The sequence below is a fragment of the Paralichthys olivaceus genome, chromosome 14 (assembly GCF_024713975.1).
Source record: "Paralichthys olivaceus isolate ysfri-2021 chromosome 14, ASM2471397v2, whole genome shotgun sequence".
NCBI lineage: Eukaryota > Metazoa > Chordata > Actinopteri > Pleuronectiformes > Paralichthyidae > Paralichthys > Paralichthys olivaceus.
In genome coordinates, this window is record NC_091106.1 from 22,997,069 (window position 1) to 23,013,617 (window position 16,549).

Genomic DNA, 16,549 nt, shown 5'->3' on the forward strand with positions numbered 1-16,549 from the left:
ACTTTGATTAGTTTCCAATGCTACAATCAGCACTCTCCTAAAGCTGATTAGTTCGTTTTCATTCCACAAACACATTAGGGCTCATCTTCTCGGCCGCCGCTCGCAATTCTGCCTCGGTTGCGTGCCACACGAAATGAAACTGTCAAGTCCACACGCATGACGACAACGAGCACAACCACCCGGCAGAATATGGAGATTGTTACAAAAACAAGTGCTGAGGTGCGTTGTAGGTCAGGTTAGGAGGGTTAGGGTTACTATAGGGGTCAGACGATTTTTATTCTTCTTACGTTTCAAGAATAGAGTTGAATTATCAAGAGCAAAGTCAAAATATATAAGAAGAAACAAGTTTTATTGCTCATAAAGAGAAATAATTTGATACTTGAACTTATTCTGAAATACAATTTCAACAATTCATCTCCAGCAGAGTTTAAAATTTAAAAAATATCTACCTTTGGATGCGCAGCTGCTTTTTTTCTGCTGCAGTATCGCACAGTTTGCTTTAGGTTGGTCTCAAAATCAGAGTCAAATAAACAGCCCCACCATGCCAGTAATATTTTGGCATGAGATCAGAAAAAGTTTGCGGAGTGTGCTGAACACACGGATCCCAGACAGGTGGATTGTGCTGATGATGCCTGCAGGAGGCGCAGGTTTGACACTGGAAACGTGGCTTTTTGAAGGGGAGCCGCTTCAGGGTCTTTTCAGTGTGTTCCCAGAACAGCGTGAACCGTGCGCACAAATGCAGAGATGAAAGGAGACATTAATACTAAAGATGTTATTTGGTCCAAGGAAAAATTCTCCAGAGGAAAAAAAAAACGTTTCATTATTCAGACACAGAACTTTAAGATGTTTATTAGTTTGTGCTTCTGCATCAAAAGTCTGCAGACCAACATCTTCCTCTTCACTTTTAAATCTTCCCTTTATCACCACACAAATAGGCATAAATGTGCAGTAGCACACACGGCCACATGCGTCCGTGCACGCAAACACACACACACACACACACAACATCACAACTAAAAAGCTTGTGTCCTATAATCCACAAAATCTATTTTATGTTCCCCTTTATCTTTCAGTGCACTTTTGATGACCAGTCATCTGTCGGCTTTATGTGATTCTGTCTTTTCAATAACTCACCCTCATTACCTCCCGAGCGCTCCGGGCTCGTTTCTCCCCCCCCCCCTACGAGATTTAGAGGCGTCTGTAAGCGACGTGTGAAAGACTCATAGAAAGATTCCACAAACATCAACAACCGGCCCTTCAGTGTGAATGCAGGGACATCTCGGAAAAAGAGAGAGAGAGAGCGCCGCATTTGGATGGAATATGTTGCCGGGAAATTGTGGCAGGAGCTGGCGGGATCCTTGATTCCGGACACATTTGGGTTTTATAGGCGCAGTGAAGATGAGGGAGGGGGACTCTGAGTGCAGAGACAGTGTCATTACCAGCTAGTTCACCTTGAGGTTATGCGTATTCCTCTATAAATCCTGCGCCTGCTCTCACCTTGGCCAGGTGCTGCACACTCTGAAGCCGTGCAGGGGAATCGTTCATCTCGTGAAATGTTTGCGGGAGCTGGGATTTGAAGGGCCGGACAGACCGCTCAGAGTTATTCTGTAGCTACAGCTGCATTTGTCAGTTTGAATTTGTACAAGTCTGGTTATATATCTGCTGTCTGGGCGGTTGTTAGGGAAAAGACAAACAGGGTTACACACAGGGACCAGGGAAATAGAAGCTGCAGAACACAACGAGCTTTCAATAAACACCTTGTACCGTCAATTCCTTCTAGTTCTGAGGTTATAGTTTAACTCCACGTGTTATTTCATCATGTTTTGGGAGCGTTTTACTCCCTGTCCACACGAACACGTCTGAATGTACATCGGGCAGCGGTTGTTACCTTTCGTGAAGGCTCATGAGTGAAAAGACCCAGTCAGCGAGCGTAGGGAGTTAAACCGTTTCTACCCGACCGGACTTAAACGCAGCCCTGGAGTTTTCAGACGGGACCAGGAGCGTTTGCAAACTTTAAAACTCCGGAGTAACTTGAACTGCAGCCTCAATTAAAACTGAAACTGTAACTGAGGGAAAAGAAAGTCTTCGTGCATCCATCAACCTTAATCTCCTGCATGTGATATAAAACCGCAGTAGAGGGGCATTGCTTCACTGTGACATGTTAAATGTGGATTCTAAGCTGCTCGGTAGAACACCGTCGCTGCCAGTTTTGTGCAGATAATAAAGCTGTTGCAGCAGCTTGATGGTGAGAGAGGGTCATTCTAAAAATGTTCCATTTTCTGCTGCAATCGCTTCTGTGTTAGCCAAAGGCAGAGCCATGCACATTCCCAGTTGTCTCACATGTAGCAAGAGCTCCATTTGCGTGAAAGTGTTATTCATGAATGTGCACTGATGTGCAGAGCTGTGATAAACACATGCACACATGAAATACGCTTGTATCCGCTCACAGTCGCTTGCTTAAGAGAAACCAACCAGCTCCCTCCGGTTTTTTTGGCTGAGGCCTGAAGCTCGGTGATTATCTGGCTGCCAGGTATTGATTTTTGAATCGCGGGGCCAAGCACTACTTTGGACCGAGAGGTGCTGTCAATACAAATCTTATCGCTACATTGACAAAGTGAAATAATTTCATTAATTCTACTGCAAAATGTATAGAGGGAGGGAGGGAAGAATTATGTGGCCTGGCCGCCGCTTTGTACACTCGTAAAGGAGAATGTTTCTACTCAGGACATTTTGTGCCAGATGGAAGAAACGGAAGAACGGAAAACAGAAACAATAAACCTGCAGAAGTCGTCAAGTTTGAAATTATATCATACAGTTGATATCAGCAACGTTCCACGTGTTCAAACTGCAGCAAGAACATCTGGACTCACATGTTCTTTCACCTTACTGTCGGCGATAAACAGTCTAGTAACATGAGTGCTGCTCCATCCATGGACAAAGACAAAGACGTTCCCCAATTGAAATGAAATAAGATAAATAAAGATCATCCTGGATGTGGAGGGATTTGATCCCAACAGACCAAAGTTATATGATTTACAAAGACCGGACGATTCCAAACATCAGTGCTCTAACATTCACATCATTTATTCCACACGATGACTCAAGGACAGTTTTTCAAATACCGCTTCAGCTTTCACCTCATGGTGGATCAGAGGATGACAGGACACGGGTGAATAGAAATAACGCTTCAAGATATAGAGAACCCGAGACCACTATATGCAAATCCGTCTTTCTGTCAGCAGTGTATCTTCCTGTTGAGATTCTATTTTTCAGCACTATATTTTTCCACATATGACGTCAAGCATGTAATCTATAACCCTGAATTCAGTGGAGGCCTGAAAACCTCAGATGACTGACGGATTCAAATATCACACATCCTGCACCGAAGCAGCAGCTTCCCCCTTTTTCTCCCATTTACCTTTTTCCATAATTTATCATCTATAAATGTTTATTTATTCATTGAATTAAATATTAAACCTTCACTTCCCAGAATAGGCTTTTCAGATTAGCCTTTCTTAATGTCCTGGATAAAATGGTATATAAATGCAAAGACGGAAACACAACGGAACGCTAAATTCAAACAAAAGAAGAAACTAAACACTGCGGATTAAAATGCACTGCACTCGTAAACTGTTCATAGAAGCAGCATTTACAGGAGAGGAACTAGAACCGAGTGCAGAGTCTGAAACTTGTCACCATTTTCATGTCTCACACAAAAACAATAGACCTCGGCACAGAATTGGCACTTGTGCCCGTCTAGTTTGTCTCATTTAAGTGGTCCAGAGACGTGTCTCGACTGCAGGGTGAGTTGTGCCAGACGCTACATTTCCAACACAATGCATTTGCAGTCGGAGCTCAGTGCAGATGAGTTGGAGACGGAAGATTAGCAGCATCAATCAGGGAGCAACAGGACAATGGAGCTGCTCTGGGAGGAAGGGAACAGTTTATCGATGTTCTGTAGTTTAAGGAATGGATACTGGACTCCAGATAATCCCAGTTCCTCTTCCTCGTTTGCCTCCTCGCTGCACATGCATCATTCACAGCGTCACTGGTGTCACTGTCACTGAGCGTTCCTCTGCTTCCCGTAGTCAGAGATGACACCCGGCTGTGGGAACAGCTCTGGAAAACGTTCATGGCTTCAACACTCCGTAAAACAAAGAGCGATTGTTCTTGTGTGCAAATACCGGTGCGCTATCACTTTTACATTGTGTTGTGTAATTGTAATGAATGGATGAAAAGCTTTGGAGCTGCAGGGGATTTGTTGTGATGTATTCAGGGAGCACGCAGGGACTGTGCAGGTGTTTTCATTGAATTTCACTGTAAATTGCACAAGTTGCAGCTTTCACCAACTTTACAATCAGTACATGAGATTAGCTTTGTGTGCGTTTGTGCAACACGACAACAGTCTTGTGAGTAAAATATCAAAGTCCCTGAATTGTTTTTGTTTTCATGCATTTAATAGTTTGTTAGTTTGCAGGATTATGCAAAAACATTTCCACTGATTTCCATGAAACTCCGTGGAGGGGATGGGTTTGACTAAAGAACGTTTTGTTGCAGATGTATGAATCTTTTCTCACTTTTTTCTTCTCAGAGAATGATTCGTGGTTCTGAAAGGAAAGAAATCAGGAATGTTGAGGGGCCTGTAATTTGGTGCAGATCCAGATAAAGATCTGGATTCATTTAATTTAAATGAGGTCTCTCCACAGGTCACAGATCTGTGTCTTCTGAACCTTCCTCCTGCCGCTCACGAGCCTTTTGTCACAAACAGTTGAATGCCAGACACAGATCCTCGTCTTAATGAAAATAACAAAGCAAAGTGACGTGCTTACAGTCCCCTCCATCTGCCATCATTCTCATTTCTCTTCCATTTGCATCAACTGCCTGCAGAGCTGCCAGCAGCGATCACCCTGAGATGTTGACTGTTTGTTTACCCTGAGCTTCTGTTAAAGAACGGCTCTCACAGATAAAACCTCAACCCTTCTGCAAAATGAGTACAGTGCTGACGAACAGCAGTTCTCAAAGAGGCGAGGAGAAGAGCATGTTGCAGAACATTAATTAGTCAGGCTGGATGAATTCATAATTTATGGATGCTAAAGTTGTCAGAACACTACAACCACACCGACACAAACAAAGTAAGCGCACAAATACACACCGCTCACATCCGCATGTTCACACATGAGCAAACACCTCGACACCACAAGGGAAATAAAGAGGTAGCAAACGTTTCCAAAGACTTTGGATGTTTCAGTGAGAAAAAAAAAAAAAGATTCACAAAAGTAAAACTTTAGATTGATTCTCTCCTCACACTGATCGAGCATTTTATTAACCAAGTTATATCAAAAATACGAAATCCTGACTCAAATATGTAGAATACAGTTTCCATCAAACTTATGCTGGTGACCTAATGCAGCCCATGTCTCCCTTTGAAAGCTGTTTGATTCTATAACACGTTTAACACACAAGAAACGAACCTGCATACAAACATCATTCACTCGCAGAGGACCAATAACGAACATGCGATAATCAAATTATTTAACTGGAAACTTCAAACTTTAAACTCAGATCCTGAGATATTTAATGTACATGAAGTCCATTTTAGTGGCTTCACGCTCGGCTTGTCTAAGGAAGTGCAGTGTTGAATTTTGGTGCTTTATTAGTAATAATTGAATGAACAGAACTACGTTCTGGTGATTTCCATTCCATCGATTGAATGTCCTCTGATTTTATTTTATGCTAAGTCATTAGGATTCCTTCGTGCAGGCTCTGGTTCGTCTCTGTTCCAAGCTTGTTGCGGTCCATCCAGCAGTTGTTGAGTTGTTGAGGGTAAAAGTCAAAGTAAAGTATCTCTGCTGCCTCTAACTTGCGTCGTCAGTCTCAGTATAATAGAATTACTGTGACAGTAATCCCTGTCATCTTCTTTCTGTTGTACATTTCCAGCGACTGGAGAAGCACAGAGGGATTGAATATTGAGTTTCTGTTTCCCTTTTCATGTTAATTTTAATAACTTGGAGCTCGGCATTGTTGGAATAAATTGCATTTAGGGAGGGGGGGGGGGCTTCATTGAGAGTTATTTCAGTGCAGGAAGAGCGTGGTGATGGCAATCCGTGTCACATGTCTCATAAATTCACAAAGTCCTATCAGGGAAAGTCACTGGCTGCTGCCTGCAAAACGAACATGAATGATGGGAGCGTTGGAGGTGGGTCAGGGTCCTGCGAGGACACAACGGCGTGCACGCACAAACAACTCGTAAACACACGCACACACACACACGCACACACACAAGCAGACAGGAGAGGAGTTCGCTTTTTGAAAGTAGCACACGCCACCCAGCCCCACAGGCCTCAGGGGCGTGAAAGTGAAAGTGGGATCTCACTGAATCCTCTGAATGTCTGGGGCTACAAAACAAAAGCAGCATACAAACAAACAACTGGGCATCATTAGCAACTTCCAGACACGTGTTAACAAGGACGTGAATGGAGCTAAAGCCTGTTAGCCCGCAGCTAATCCACAAACTTCCCTGGTAAACATGCAGATGTGTTTTTCTCCTCAGACTGCAGGTGAGCGTTTGTTGTGTGAATGTTGTGTTCTCGAGTCCTGCGTCCACACTTCGCAGTTATTCCTTGTCATTAGTGAGTCGTCTCAAACTCCTCGTCACGGTGTTTGTGTGCAGAGCTTTTTAGAAACAGTCTGGTGCAGAGTGAAGTTAGAAAACTTTGTGTTCATCCTACCTGGTTTATCTGCACTGAAGATTTTAACATCTGTGTTTTTCGTCAAATTAATTAATTTATTTTATCACTGTTCACTTGTGTGCCTTATTTACAAGTTTGAATTATTTTCAATTGTCGACACAATCCTCAGACCCAAGTTCACAACTTTCCAAAAATAAAAGCTTGATATAAAGCAACAACAACTAACAATGTGCTTTTACTTTGTAGACAAACTGCCAAACAGGAAGTGATCTCTTTGGATTTTGCTGCAGTGACAGAGATCAGCAACCGACACCCGAGAAAGTGTGTGAGTCCGAAACGGTGAAATAAAAGTAATCAGATTACCTGGCGGTGATTCTAACCCATTTTTTGACCTAGTGGTCGAACACTAGTTTATCTGTGGACGTAGAAGAAGAGACGTTCAACTTGATCAAATTTTATCTTCTCTGCTTTTCACTGGACCAATAAAATGTCGAGTAAGAAACCTTGAAGTTGAACTGATTTCATTTTTATTTCTTATTAGAGTTTTTTTTTTTTTAAACTTCTATCTCTATAGTCAATGATGACCAGTAGTTGTTAATGAGCTGATAAAATAAAGTCCCTGGATATAATAATTTGGCTCAACATGAAAATCTCTGTCTCGTTGTGTCATTTTTGCTCCGTGTGCAACATTTCAAGTAGAAATTTCCAAATTAAACGGCTTCACTCCTCGAGAGAAAATCACCTCATGCAATCAGGAGTAATCAAACCTTAATTAGTAATCGTTAATTAAATGCATTTTGGAAAGTCGCCTACCGCCGAAGGAAAGACTCAAAGAGGCGTCCGGAATGAAACACTGAGTGAGGATTAATGGCTTCTGTCCAGGGAAAATCCTCCTGGGTGCTGAAAATGTTTTCCTGGAGGTCACCGGTGATCAGGGAGAAAGAGGGAGGCAGGCGGAGGAGGACTGAGGGGAGAGCCAATGAGAGAGAGATAACTAGATGAGTGCTGAGTCCAGGAAAACTAATCTTACCCATTATTCTCCTGTTTGTCAGAGGAAATGGACTTCCACCCACGTGTTGGCATCTGCTGCCGTCGCCGCCGCGGCCAAACAAGTCGCTCCGCACTTTTCCAATCCCCAGTTCACCTCCTCTCAATCACCTTTTTCCTCCATTATTTTTTTTCCCCCTTCCTCTGCAGCCGCTGCACATGCACACTCCCCCTCTTCCTCCTCGCAGCGTGTTGGCCGGCCCACGCCTCGGGCCCGCTGCTCTGCGGGTGTGTCCATTAAAGCTGTGGCAGGGAGGACCATTAGTGCTGCGCTTCATTTACTTCAGCCCGGCCTCTAAATCAGCTGTCAGACACCAGCAGCCGTTTATACACAGTCACAGTTCCAGCCCGATGCACAGCCTCCACACTGCAAGTCACTTCTCAACTGTCCTCACCATTCCCAACGATTCCCCTTATAACTGTGTCACTTCTTTAATTTCTGACTCATCTAACTTTAGATTTCTGATTCCCAACGTCTTGACATTTCCATTTTATTCTTCACTTTAGTATTTTTCAGTTACGTTCTGTAAATCTCATGGAAACAAACTCCTGCTCACAGAGGTGTCCGGTTGTTAATGACCCTGTTTTACTTTATGTTCTCACTCAGAATCTTTTTTTTTAAAATTGATTTGGTATTTAAAAGATGATAATCTAAACATCGCCCGTAAGGATTTGTAAAATATATCAAATAAGTCAAACTTTAGGACGTAGACAAAGAAATCACAGCTAGCTTACTTTGTGGAACCTTCCTCGAACAAACAACCTTCAGATTTACACTTGAATCTGTTTTACACTTGAACACTAATATTCTGAAAACATCTGCAGGGTTGATTGTGAGAGCAGCACCATGTGACGAATGAACTGTTAATAACATCAGAACAAATATTTTATCTTCTCATCTCCCATCATCTTCATTTGAATTACTTGTACCTTCTAAGTTTTCGTCTGCGGAATTAAAAGTAAAGAAGCAAATCTAAATAATGTTATTATTATATGTATCACAAACAGAGTTTCAGTGCATGTACTTGTACTACGCTATTCCTTGGTTTAGTATTTGGCTCAGAGAAGTATTTGACTTCCACACTTATTGATAGTCTTCTGTTGCACTTAATAACTTTACCATTCCTTTCTTAAATTGCTTCCTCTTGTGTACAGAATTATTCTCAGGCTGCAGACGCTCTGATTCCGTCATTGTCTCTCTTTGGTTTTGGTCAGAGAAGTCAGTTGCTGGTGTCGTTGCTGTGGCAATATGCATCCATGAATTTGGGGGCTGAGGGGAAGGGTGTGTTTGTTTGGCTTCTGATTTCTCTTTGAAATCCTTTGCTCCAAAGTCATGCGTCTCATTGAAAAGCAAAGCGCTCTGCACGCAGGAAAGAGTTTTCAGTGGGAAATAAATGTGAATCTATTTAGAGATTACAAGGCATAATGATGGGTGGTTGGTTGTCATGGTTGCCTTTCAGCATGGCCGTGTGTTTGTGTCGCTCTGTCAGCGAGCTTAGTCATTTAACCTTGGCAAATTCAAACAGTTTAATGTGAGACACAGGCAGGTGAGTGGGCTACATTACAGTGGTGCTGTCTGTCCCTTGATAAGCCTTTATTAAAAATTATTACCTGAATAGCTGGTGAGAGAATCGAGGGAGTGGAGAGAAGGAGTGTGGAGGAGGAAAATGCATTTATATATGTGTGAGTGTGTGTGTGAGTGTGTGGGGCATTCAAGATGGTAATTTTCCTGTCAGCAGCCGGCAGAATGATTTGATTTCTTGGTAACAATAAGAGATTCATGTATACAGATTGACTCAGTGTTCTTGAGCATGCGAAGGTTACAGCTGGAGTGTTTGGACGGATTTACGGAGAAAATGAATGTGCGTGTGTGCGGGTCGGGGGGTGGGGGGGGGGGGGTGTAAAAGAGAGCGAACGAGTGCAGGAGTCAGAGCATATATAGGCCGAGGAGAGAGAGGCGACTCTTAGCCCGTCTTCATTATCATTTCACTCAGCAGCCAATGCGGCTCTTCACCGGGGCGGGCTGCTGAGTGTAGGTGAGCGACACAGACGCAGAGGAAGGCTGAGCAGGTGAATCCGAGGGAGTGTTGTCACGATGATGAGCAGTTCCAACCTCCGAGGTGTGGAAGAGGACGCCAACACTGATTCCTCTGCTGTGCATCATGTTTATGGCCAATGATGAGACCAGGCTCCCCACCCAGGAGGCTGCCTGCTGCAGCACAGTGAAGCCGATAGGTCTTGTTGTTGTTTAGCCGGATTGTTAACATGACAAGAAAACAGTTTTAGCTGCTGGGGGCACAGTCTTGTTTACAATCACACATTTCGTCTGTTTCTTTATTATCTTTATTATCTTTATTCTTTAATCCAGAATCAGATGCAAGTCTGAAATGAGAACTCTGGTTGTTCACTCTGAGAAACAGATAAACATGTTGACATTGCTCTTTCAGGGACTGTGGCTCATGCAAACTTAATTCTTCCAGTTCCTCAGAGACATGATGATGATGATGATGATGATGATGATGATGATGATGATGATGATGATGACGATGATGATGATGTGACCATTTCATTCCATGTCGAAGAACTGGGAACGTGGTTTTAGCTTCAACAACACAATAGACGATCTGCAAATAACAGCAGATAAAATTAGTCAGTGAAAGTACGTCACTGTTCTCAGAGCCGAGCGACTCACCATTATAATTTCTGGTTGCCTCATGCTGTTCTACATGTGAATAGACCGTCCCTGTCCAATCCATCGACCAGTGCAGGCTCCTATTATTATCCCATCAGAAGATTACACACACTGTCCCGGGTGATAAATGTTTGGTCAAAGTGAAGTCTGCAAACTATGAAAAATGGCCGTTCAGCGATGCTGCAGCATCTACGGCAGTTTGAAAAGGTTTTCTGTCTCCGCTGCCTCTCGTACAGGGCTCCTTTTGTGGGCTGCATAGGTCACCTGTGTTATGAATCTGAATATCAATGTTCTCCATTGTTAGCGCCGCAGATAAAATCCCTGTGGCCTCTCACTGCTGCAGCTGTAACGCTCAGCTCAACACTTTCACAGTTCCTGACACGTTAAAGGACCATTGTGAAGGATTTGGTTCATCTCACCTGCGAGTGAGTTCATCTGCTTCACACATGAAGAACGTGTTGCACGCTGGAGTCCACGCTGTCCAGAGATCCAGAGATCACGTGATCTTATTCACGGCGCATCTGCAAAAATCCCCAAATCGAATCTCGTTCTGTTTTCGAGTTGACAAAGTAGTTCACAGCTTGACGTCTTTTCATTCTGAGATATTTATGAATTCATTTATTTAAATTCAGTTATTCATTTTTTTTTATAATCTCCAGCTGGTTTCTCACATGGGCTCATTCAGACATCATGCAGACTTATTGCTTTACCGAGAATGAACGGAGCAACTGACTGGGACGTTTGCGTTTGCATGTCTGAAGCAGCTTAACAGAACCTATGGTGGCCTACAGGTTTAAAAAGCATAAATTCTACTGCAGACATGTTACTCACTAAGATACGAAGGAAAAGAGATTAATTTGAACGCATGTTTATAAATGATTTTCTGCCAATCCCCCACAAAAGCACATTTAATTATTTGCTGCACAGACAAACAGAGAGTTCCACATTTCCTTTGACTGCTGTCACAGCGACAAAACATTAAACCTCTAAGAAGAAGATTAGCTCCACACACACAGAATTCTTCTTCTGAGACAAAAAACAAATGTAAGGAGAATTTCAGAGGAAGTGCAAATGTGCACAAAGTTTACAGGAAGACTTGATTTAATGCAATTTCCTCTAAGGCAGTTAAAACAGACATTAAGAGAAAGAGTCCACACGAGAACAAACAGACATAAAAGAAAAAACTTATTGAGAGCATTAAAAAGCCTCCTTCAGAAGTACGGGGGAGGGGGAATTAAGAAATAACAAATACATTTGAACGAATAAACACGGAGAGGTCAAATCTGCTGAATGACAGGATGTTGGAGAGTTTTATATTTTTACACCTTCATGAGTTTGTGTCGTGCACAGCCAGTTTAGATGCATCGGTTTATCTTCCTGCTGCTGGAAACACATCAGGTAAACATTCTGATGTGAGGACAGGAACCACTCCAAACACTTCCTGTCTGTGAATCAAATCCACCGGACACGGAGGATGATTCGTTTTCTCTTCCACCAGTTTATTTCTCCTCGTGTGCACGTGAGAGCACATGCACAGCGACATGTAGGAGAAATACGAGGTGTGTGCGTGTTCAGCGCTCATTCATACAGGCCGACGCCCACGCTCTTCACGCCACACATGCCCACACACACACGTAGCCGCGCTCTCAAATTCACCGGGAGATTTTTCATAGCTTTGATGTTTACTGGTGATCCAGCGTTCTCTTCCTGCGGCTGCCCGGCTCATCGCGGTGCTTCTGTTTGAAGTTTGAACACTCATTTGGGAAGCATTCTTCTTTTCCTCATAAGCCGGAGACAGTTTTTTGCTTTTCGTCCAGCGGCCCTGCTGGGACGCATTAACAACACGCCGCTGCTTTACATCAGATGTAGGACAGACTCCTTCTGTCGTCGGTGTAAATCTGCTGCAGCGTGTCGGGAAACGTCGCACAACTGGTCGAGCCTCGGCGTCCACACACACTTTTATCAGTTTGTTCTTCACGTCTCTTCAGAATCATCATATGTCTCCGTGGGCAGTTTTCACATTTGTCAATAAGACAAAAATGCAACATGATCAGATTGTGAAATCGTTTTCTTAACATGTCGACAAACGGGATCAATAAAGTTTTTCTTTGGAGTAAATCACACAATTCTCAACGGGCTTCAGAGCTCCGAGCTGTTCTCGAGGGAGCTGCATCACAATAAATGTGCTGACATAATTTATGATGCAGCTCGAACACATGGTTAGAAGATACGACTTAAAAAACAAAATGACAAACACATCAAGGTCAATTAAACATCAATTAATGTTCGTTGAGAAGAGTCACGAGTTCTTCTGCATTGTTCTCGTTGGTGATGAGTTGAGACTGTAGCTGTGTCACATTCGTTCACTGATGACGAGTGTTTACAAGTTTCTACCTTTGCTTCTAAATCTTAAAATCACATCACGATGGTTCATTTGTAAAGTTTAAGTTGTCGATGCTGCTGCTCTGGTTTCTTTCTTTATTCCGTACTTTTTATTCTGCTAAATAAAAGCGTCTTATGAGCCTGTTCTCGACTCGGTCACTTCACTGAAGTTACTACATGATAAGTATCTTGGCGTCTTGTTCGGGGGAGGATGGAGAGGGGGTGCAGCGTCAGCAGTAAAGCTGCCGTCCCAGACTCTTGAGGTGAAGAGGGAGCTGAGCTTTCAATTTGCCAGTTGATCTACGCTCCGACCTTCACCTGTATGGTCATGAGCTCTGGTTAGTGACCAAAAGAAGAGGATTGCTGAAATGAGTTTCCTCCGCCGGGCGTCTGATGGCCTGAGAGGAGAGTCGCTGCTCCTTCACAGAGAAAAGGGCCAGATGAGGTGGTTCATGCATCTGATGGAGAGGCCTCCTGGGCCCGAGCCTCTGGAGGAGACCCCAGGGTGGAGCAGGATTATATATCATGTCTGACCTGGTAAACATCTTGGGTTAGAGGAAGAAAATGGATGGATGGACAGAAGTGATAACATCCCAGAGCGGTACATCAGAAACCACTGTGCAGTGCTGTGGTGTCTGATAACTTTAAATCCATTCTAACTTGTTTCAACTAGTAAAAGTATTGTTTACTTTTTGCAAGTTTTATATGAATTGTCCAGGAAATAGCCAAACGCTCACACACACACCGTAAATCCAGCTGTGACTTGTTTTCTGTTTCTTCTTCGTACTCTGTCACCAGACATCAGTCGTAAACAAAAGCCTGAGTGAACTTTAGTGATTATTTACATCTCGTACAAATAATCATCTTTATGTTGCACATACTGTTGAATAATCTGTTTTTTTTAAATAAAGAATATCACGTTAGTATGCGCTGCACAAAAGATGCACAGTACCTTTATATACACACGGAGGGAAAATAATACTCGGACATCCTGACACCAGCTCCTCACCTGAAGCCAAATGTTCACAGCTCCCTGCATTTTTAATAGCAGGTTGTTGTCAGGCTGAACATTGTCTCTCCCGAGTGAACCGTCTGCTGCAATTTGATATATGCTGCTGTAAACAAGGAAGAGGGGATTGTGGGAAATGTTTCAAGTTCTTTGTGGATGTGAATCAATTCTTTGAGTCGTAAAATGACAGAGAAAGTGTGTGACTCCTAAAAGGTTCCCTCCTGTTCTTCCAGGTTCACTGTGACAGATTTCATTCGATAGAGGAAATTCAAAAAAGATGTTTTAATCATAGACTGTATGTAAAAAGGTTTTAATGTACACACGTCTAACAACATGGCTGACTTGCTGTGTTTATATGTAAACGAATACAAATATACAAAACCCTCATCTGCTCCGAACAACTTGAAAACAGGGTCACGTGCATCAAAAGGGGAAAATCCGATTTTTCCTCATGTTTGCTTTGTGTAAGAGCGATCACTCACCCAGACGCTCATTCGAAGCCAGCGGGTGTCACAGGTGCATGCGTGTGAGAGCACATGTGGGGCCACGCCGCTGAGGTCTGATCTAATTTCAGCAGCTGGGTAATTTTGTAGAAGGGAAGGAGGTTGACTACAAAACCACACGTCGACTTTACCAGAGTTCATGAATATGTAATTCTGAATCTTGCGTCGGCTCTGCGCCGTTTAAATCAATTAAGCAGGAATATATAGACTTAATGTGATATCAGCCATCCATTCAAAATGTACATTAGCATGTATTTCACATTCCTCTGCTCCTGACATGTGAGAGCTCCCTTCACTACAGACTCTCTGCAGAATGCATTAGAAGAAAGAAACACTTCACATGATAGTTTCCTATATAAACCAATACCGCGTCCTCTGAAATATTCAATACACAGTTTGTGCGCATACAGTTGAGTCTGGTGTCAAACACACAAACACGGCCTCTCGTTTCACAGGGAGAATTCTGCCAGTTAGGTGTGTTAGCTCTCCGTCCTCCAGGCCGACAGTAACAGTATGTCATGTGAAACTTTTCTGATGAACAAAGTGTTCTCGATCCAAAGCCTGAGCTGTGTTCCACGCCGCCCATTATTCCACTCAGCAGAGTTCACCACCAACTGGCAGAGCGGCGCCTCCTGTCCTCGCTGGCAGCTGCTGCTGGGTCTGCTGCTGAATTCTTTCATTCTCCACGGAGAGAGAGCGAGGACGGTTCTGACTGTTCCCCATCTCACCGTGATGGATTCCATTTGCCATTCACATGGATGACCACCAACTACGATGGAACCAGACTTCTGGAAGCATCATGGCAGAAGACACCTCCTTTTGGGGGGGGGGGGTGACACCTTCAGGGGTTGACACACGCTATGAGTCAATTATGGTTATGATTTAAGCCATGCCCGGATTAGCCCGCTCAGGTGCCGTGGGGGAAAATGAGCTGCTGAGTCCCCATTAACCCACCGCTCCTCCTCTCCTCTGCAGCGTGCACAGATTCTGTGTGGCAGGATATTGCCTGGCCTCAGATGTGGCGAGGGCTAATTTGGCTTAACGTGTTTATTTAGAAACATGTAACATGCGAGCAGAAAAATCCGAAACTGAGCAACAAAGTAGATCCTCAGGCTCTTGTGATGTTATTGTACATTTTATAAAAAAAAGGACAAATGATGTTGAACCAAATCAAAGTGCGGACATATGTCATTGTGGAAAAAATGGGAAATAACAATTAGCTGAGGTGTGACTTCATTGAGGTGTTAGGAACGAACTGACACTCTACATTATTAACAATAATAATAATAATAATAAACCTTCAGTAAATCAAAGAAAGAAACTAGTGTTATTCAGTCAAGCAGGGAAACACGGTTATTCTTAAGAGATAATGGAAGGTACTTTTCTCAATCTTACTATTCTCATCATGAATATTAATTTCATTTTTTACTGCGGATGTTTCAAACTCACGAGAAAGAAATCAGGACCCTGCATTGTGCACCTAATGAGCTCATTTAACTGTCCCTCCCTCTGCTGCTGTCTAATTATGGTTTTAAATAAGACCTGATGGAGCGAGTTTTCACTCTGAATCTCCAGGTTTGAAATGAAAGCAGTTATTTCCACAGATAAAACTAGAATCTAACTCAAGGTGCAACAAGCGCTGGAAACAGACTTTGTGCGAATGAGACAACAGCAGCAATTACAAACTAATTATGCTTCTTTTAAATCACAATCAGTGATTCACAAAGAAAAGGGGGAATTCTAAGAAGTGTGCAGACGATGCTTTCTTATCTGGTCAGCTCATAATGCCACCTGGTGCCGGTGCAGATTTAAATTAGCATCCGATTCTCAGTCGTGTCGTTGTCGTCACGTTCAGGCTCCGTAGAAGTTGCAGGTAGTCGATAACCTGCAGTGTCATCCCTCCGAGGCACGATAGAGACGGCGTCGTTGTCTGAGTCAAACACTGCATGTAAAGCAGAGCCAGATATTTATATATATATATATTTCCATTCAGGTATCGTCCGACAAAACTTGATTACAGGTGTCAGGCGGCTGAAAAGAAGGATTTAGAGGATTTTAGTAAATGTAGGAATCTCAAGGTTGCACTCTTAATGGATTCCTTTCTTCTCCTGCTGTGATAAATGGGAGCTGTTGTGTTTCTCTCTATAATACTGTAAGACCCTGACTCTCTCTGTGAAGAGCCTGGAGATAATGTATGTTGGGAAAGACATCTATTGCTAATGGTCCT

General features: G+C 43.1%; 1 protein-coding gene across 2 annotated transcripts in view; it reads left to right on the forward strand.

Moving 5' to 3' along the window:
- ccdc172 (coiled-coil domain containing 172) overlaps positions 1-7,204 on the forward strand; it is a 136,634-nt gene extending 129,430 nt beyond the window's left edge. Inside the window, exon 8 of one of the 2 annotated variants that reach the window (XR_011246142.1) lies at positions 6,936-7,204. Coding sequence is in view for 1 of the 2 variants with exons in the window: in XM_069539290.1 (XP_069395391.1) it covers positions 6,936-7,032 (97 nt within the window). In the remaining variant the exon portion in view is untranslated. The remainder of the gene's footprint in view (positions 1-6,935) is intronic. The other variant, XM_069539290.1, reaches the window with a different exon arrangement.
- The last annotated feature ends 9,345 nt before the right edge of the window (positions 7,205-16,549 follow it).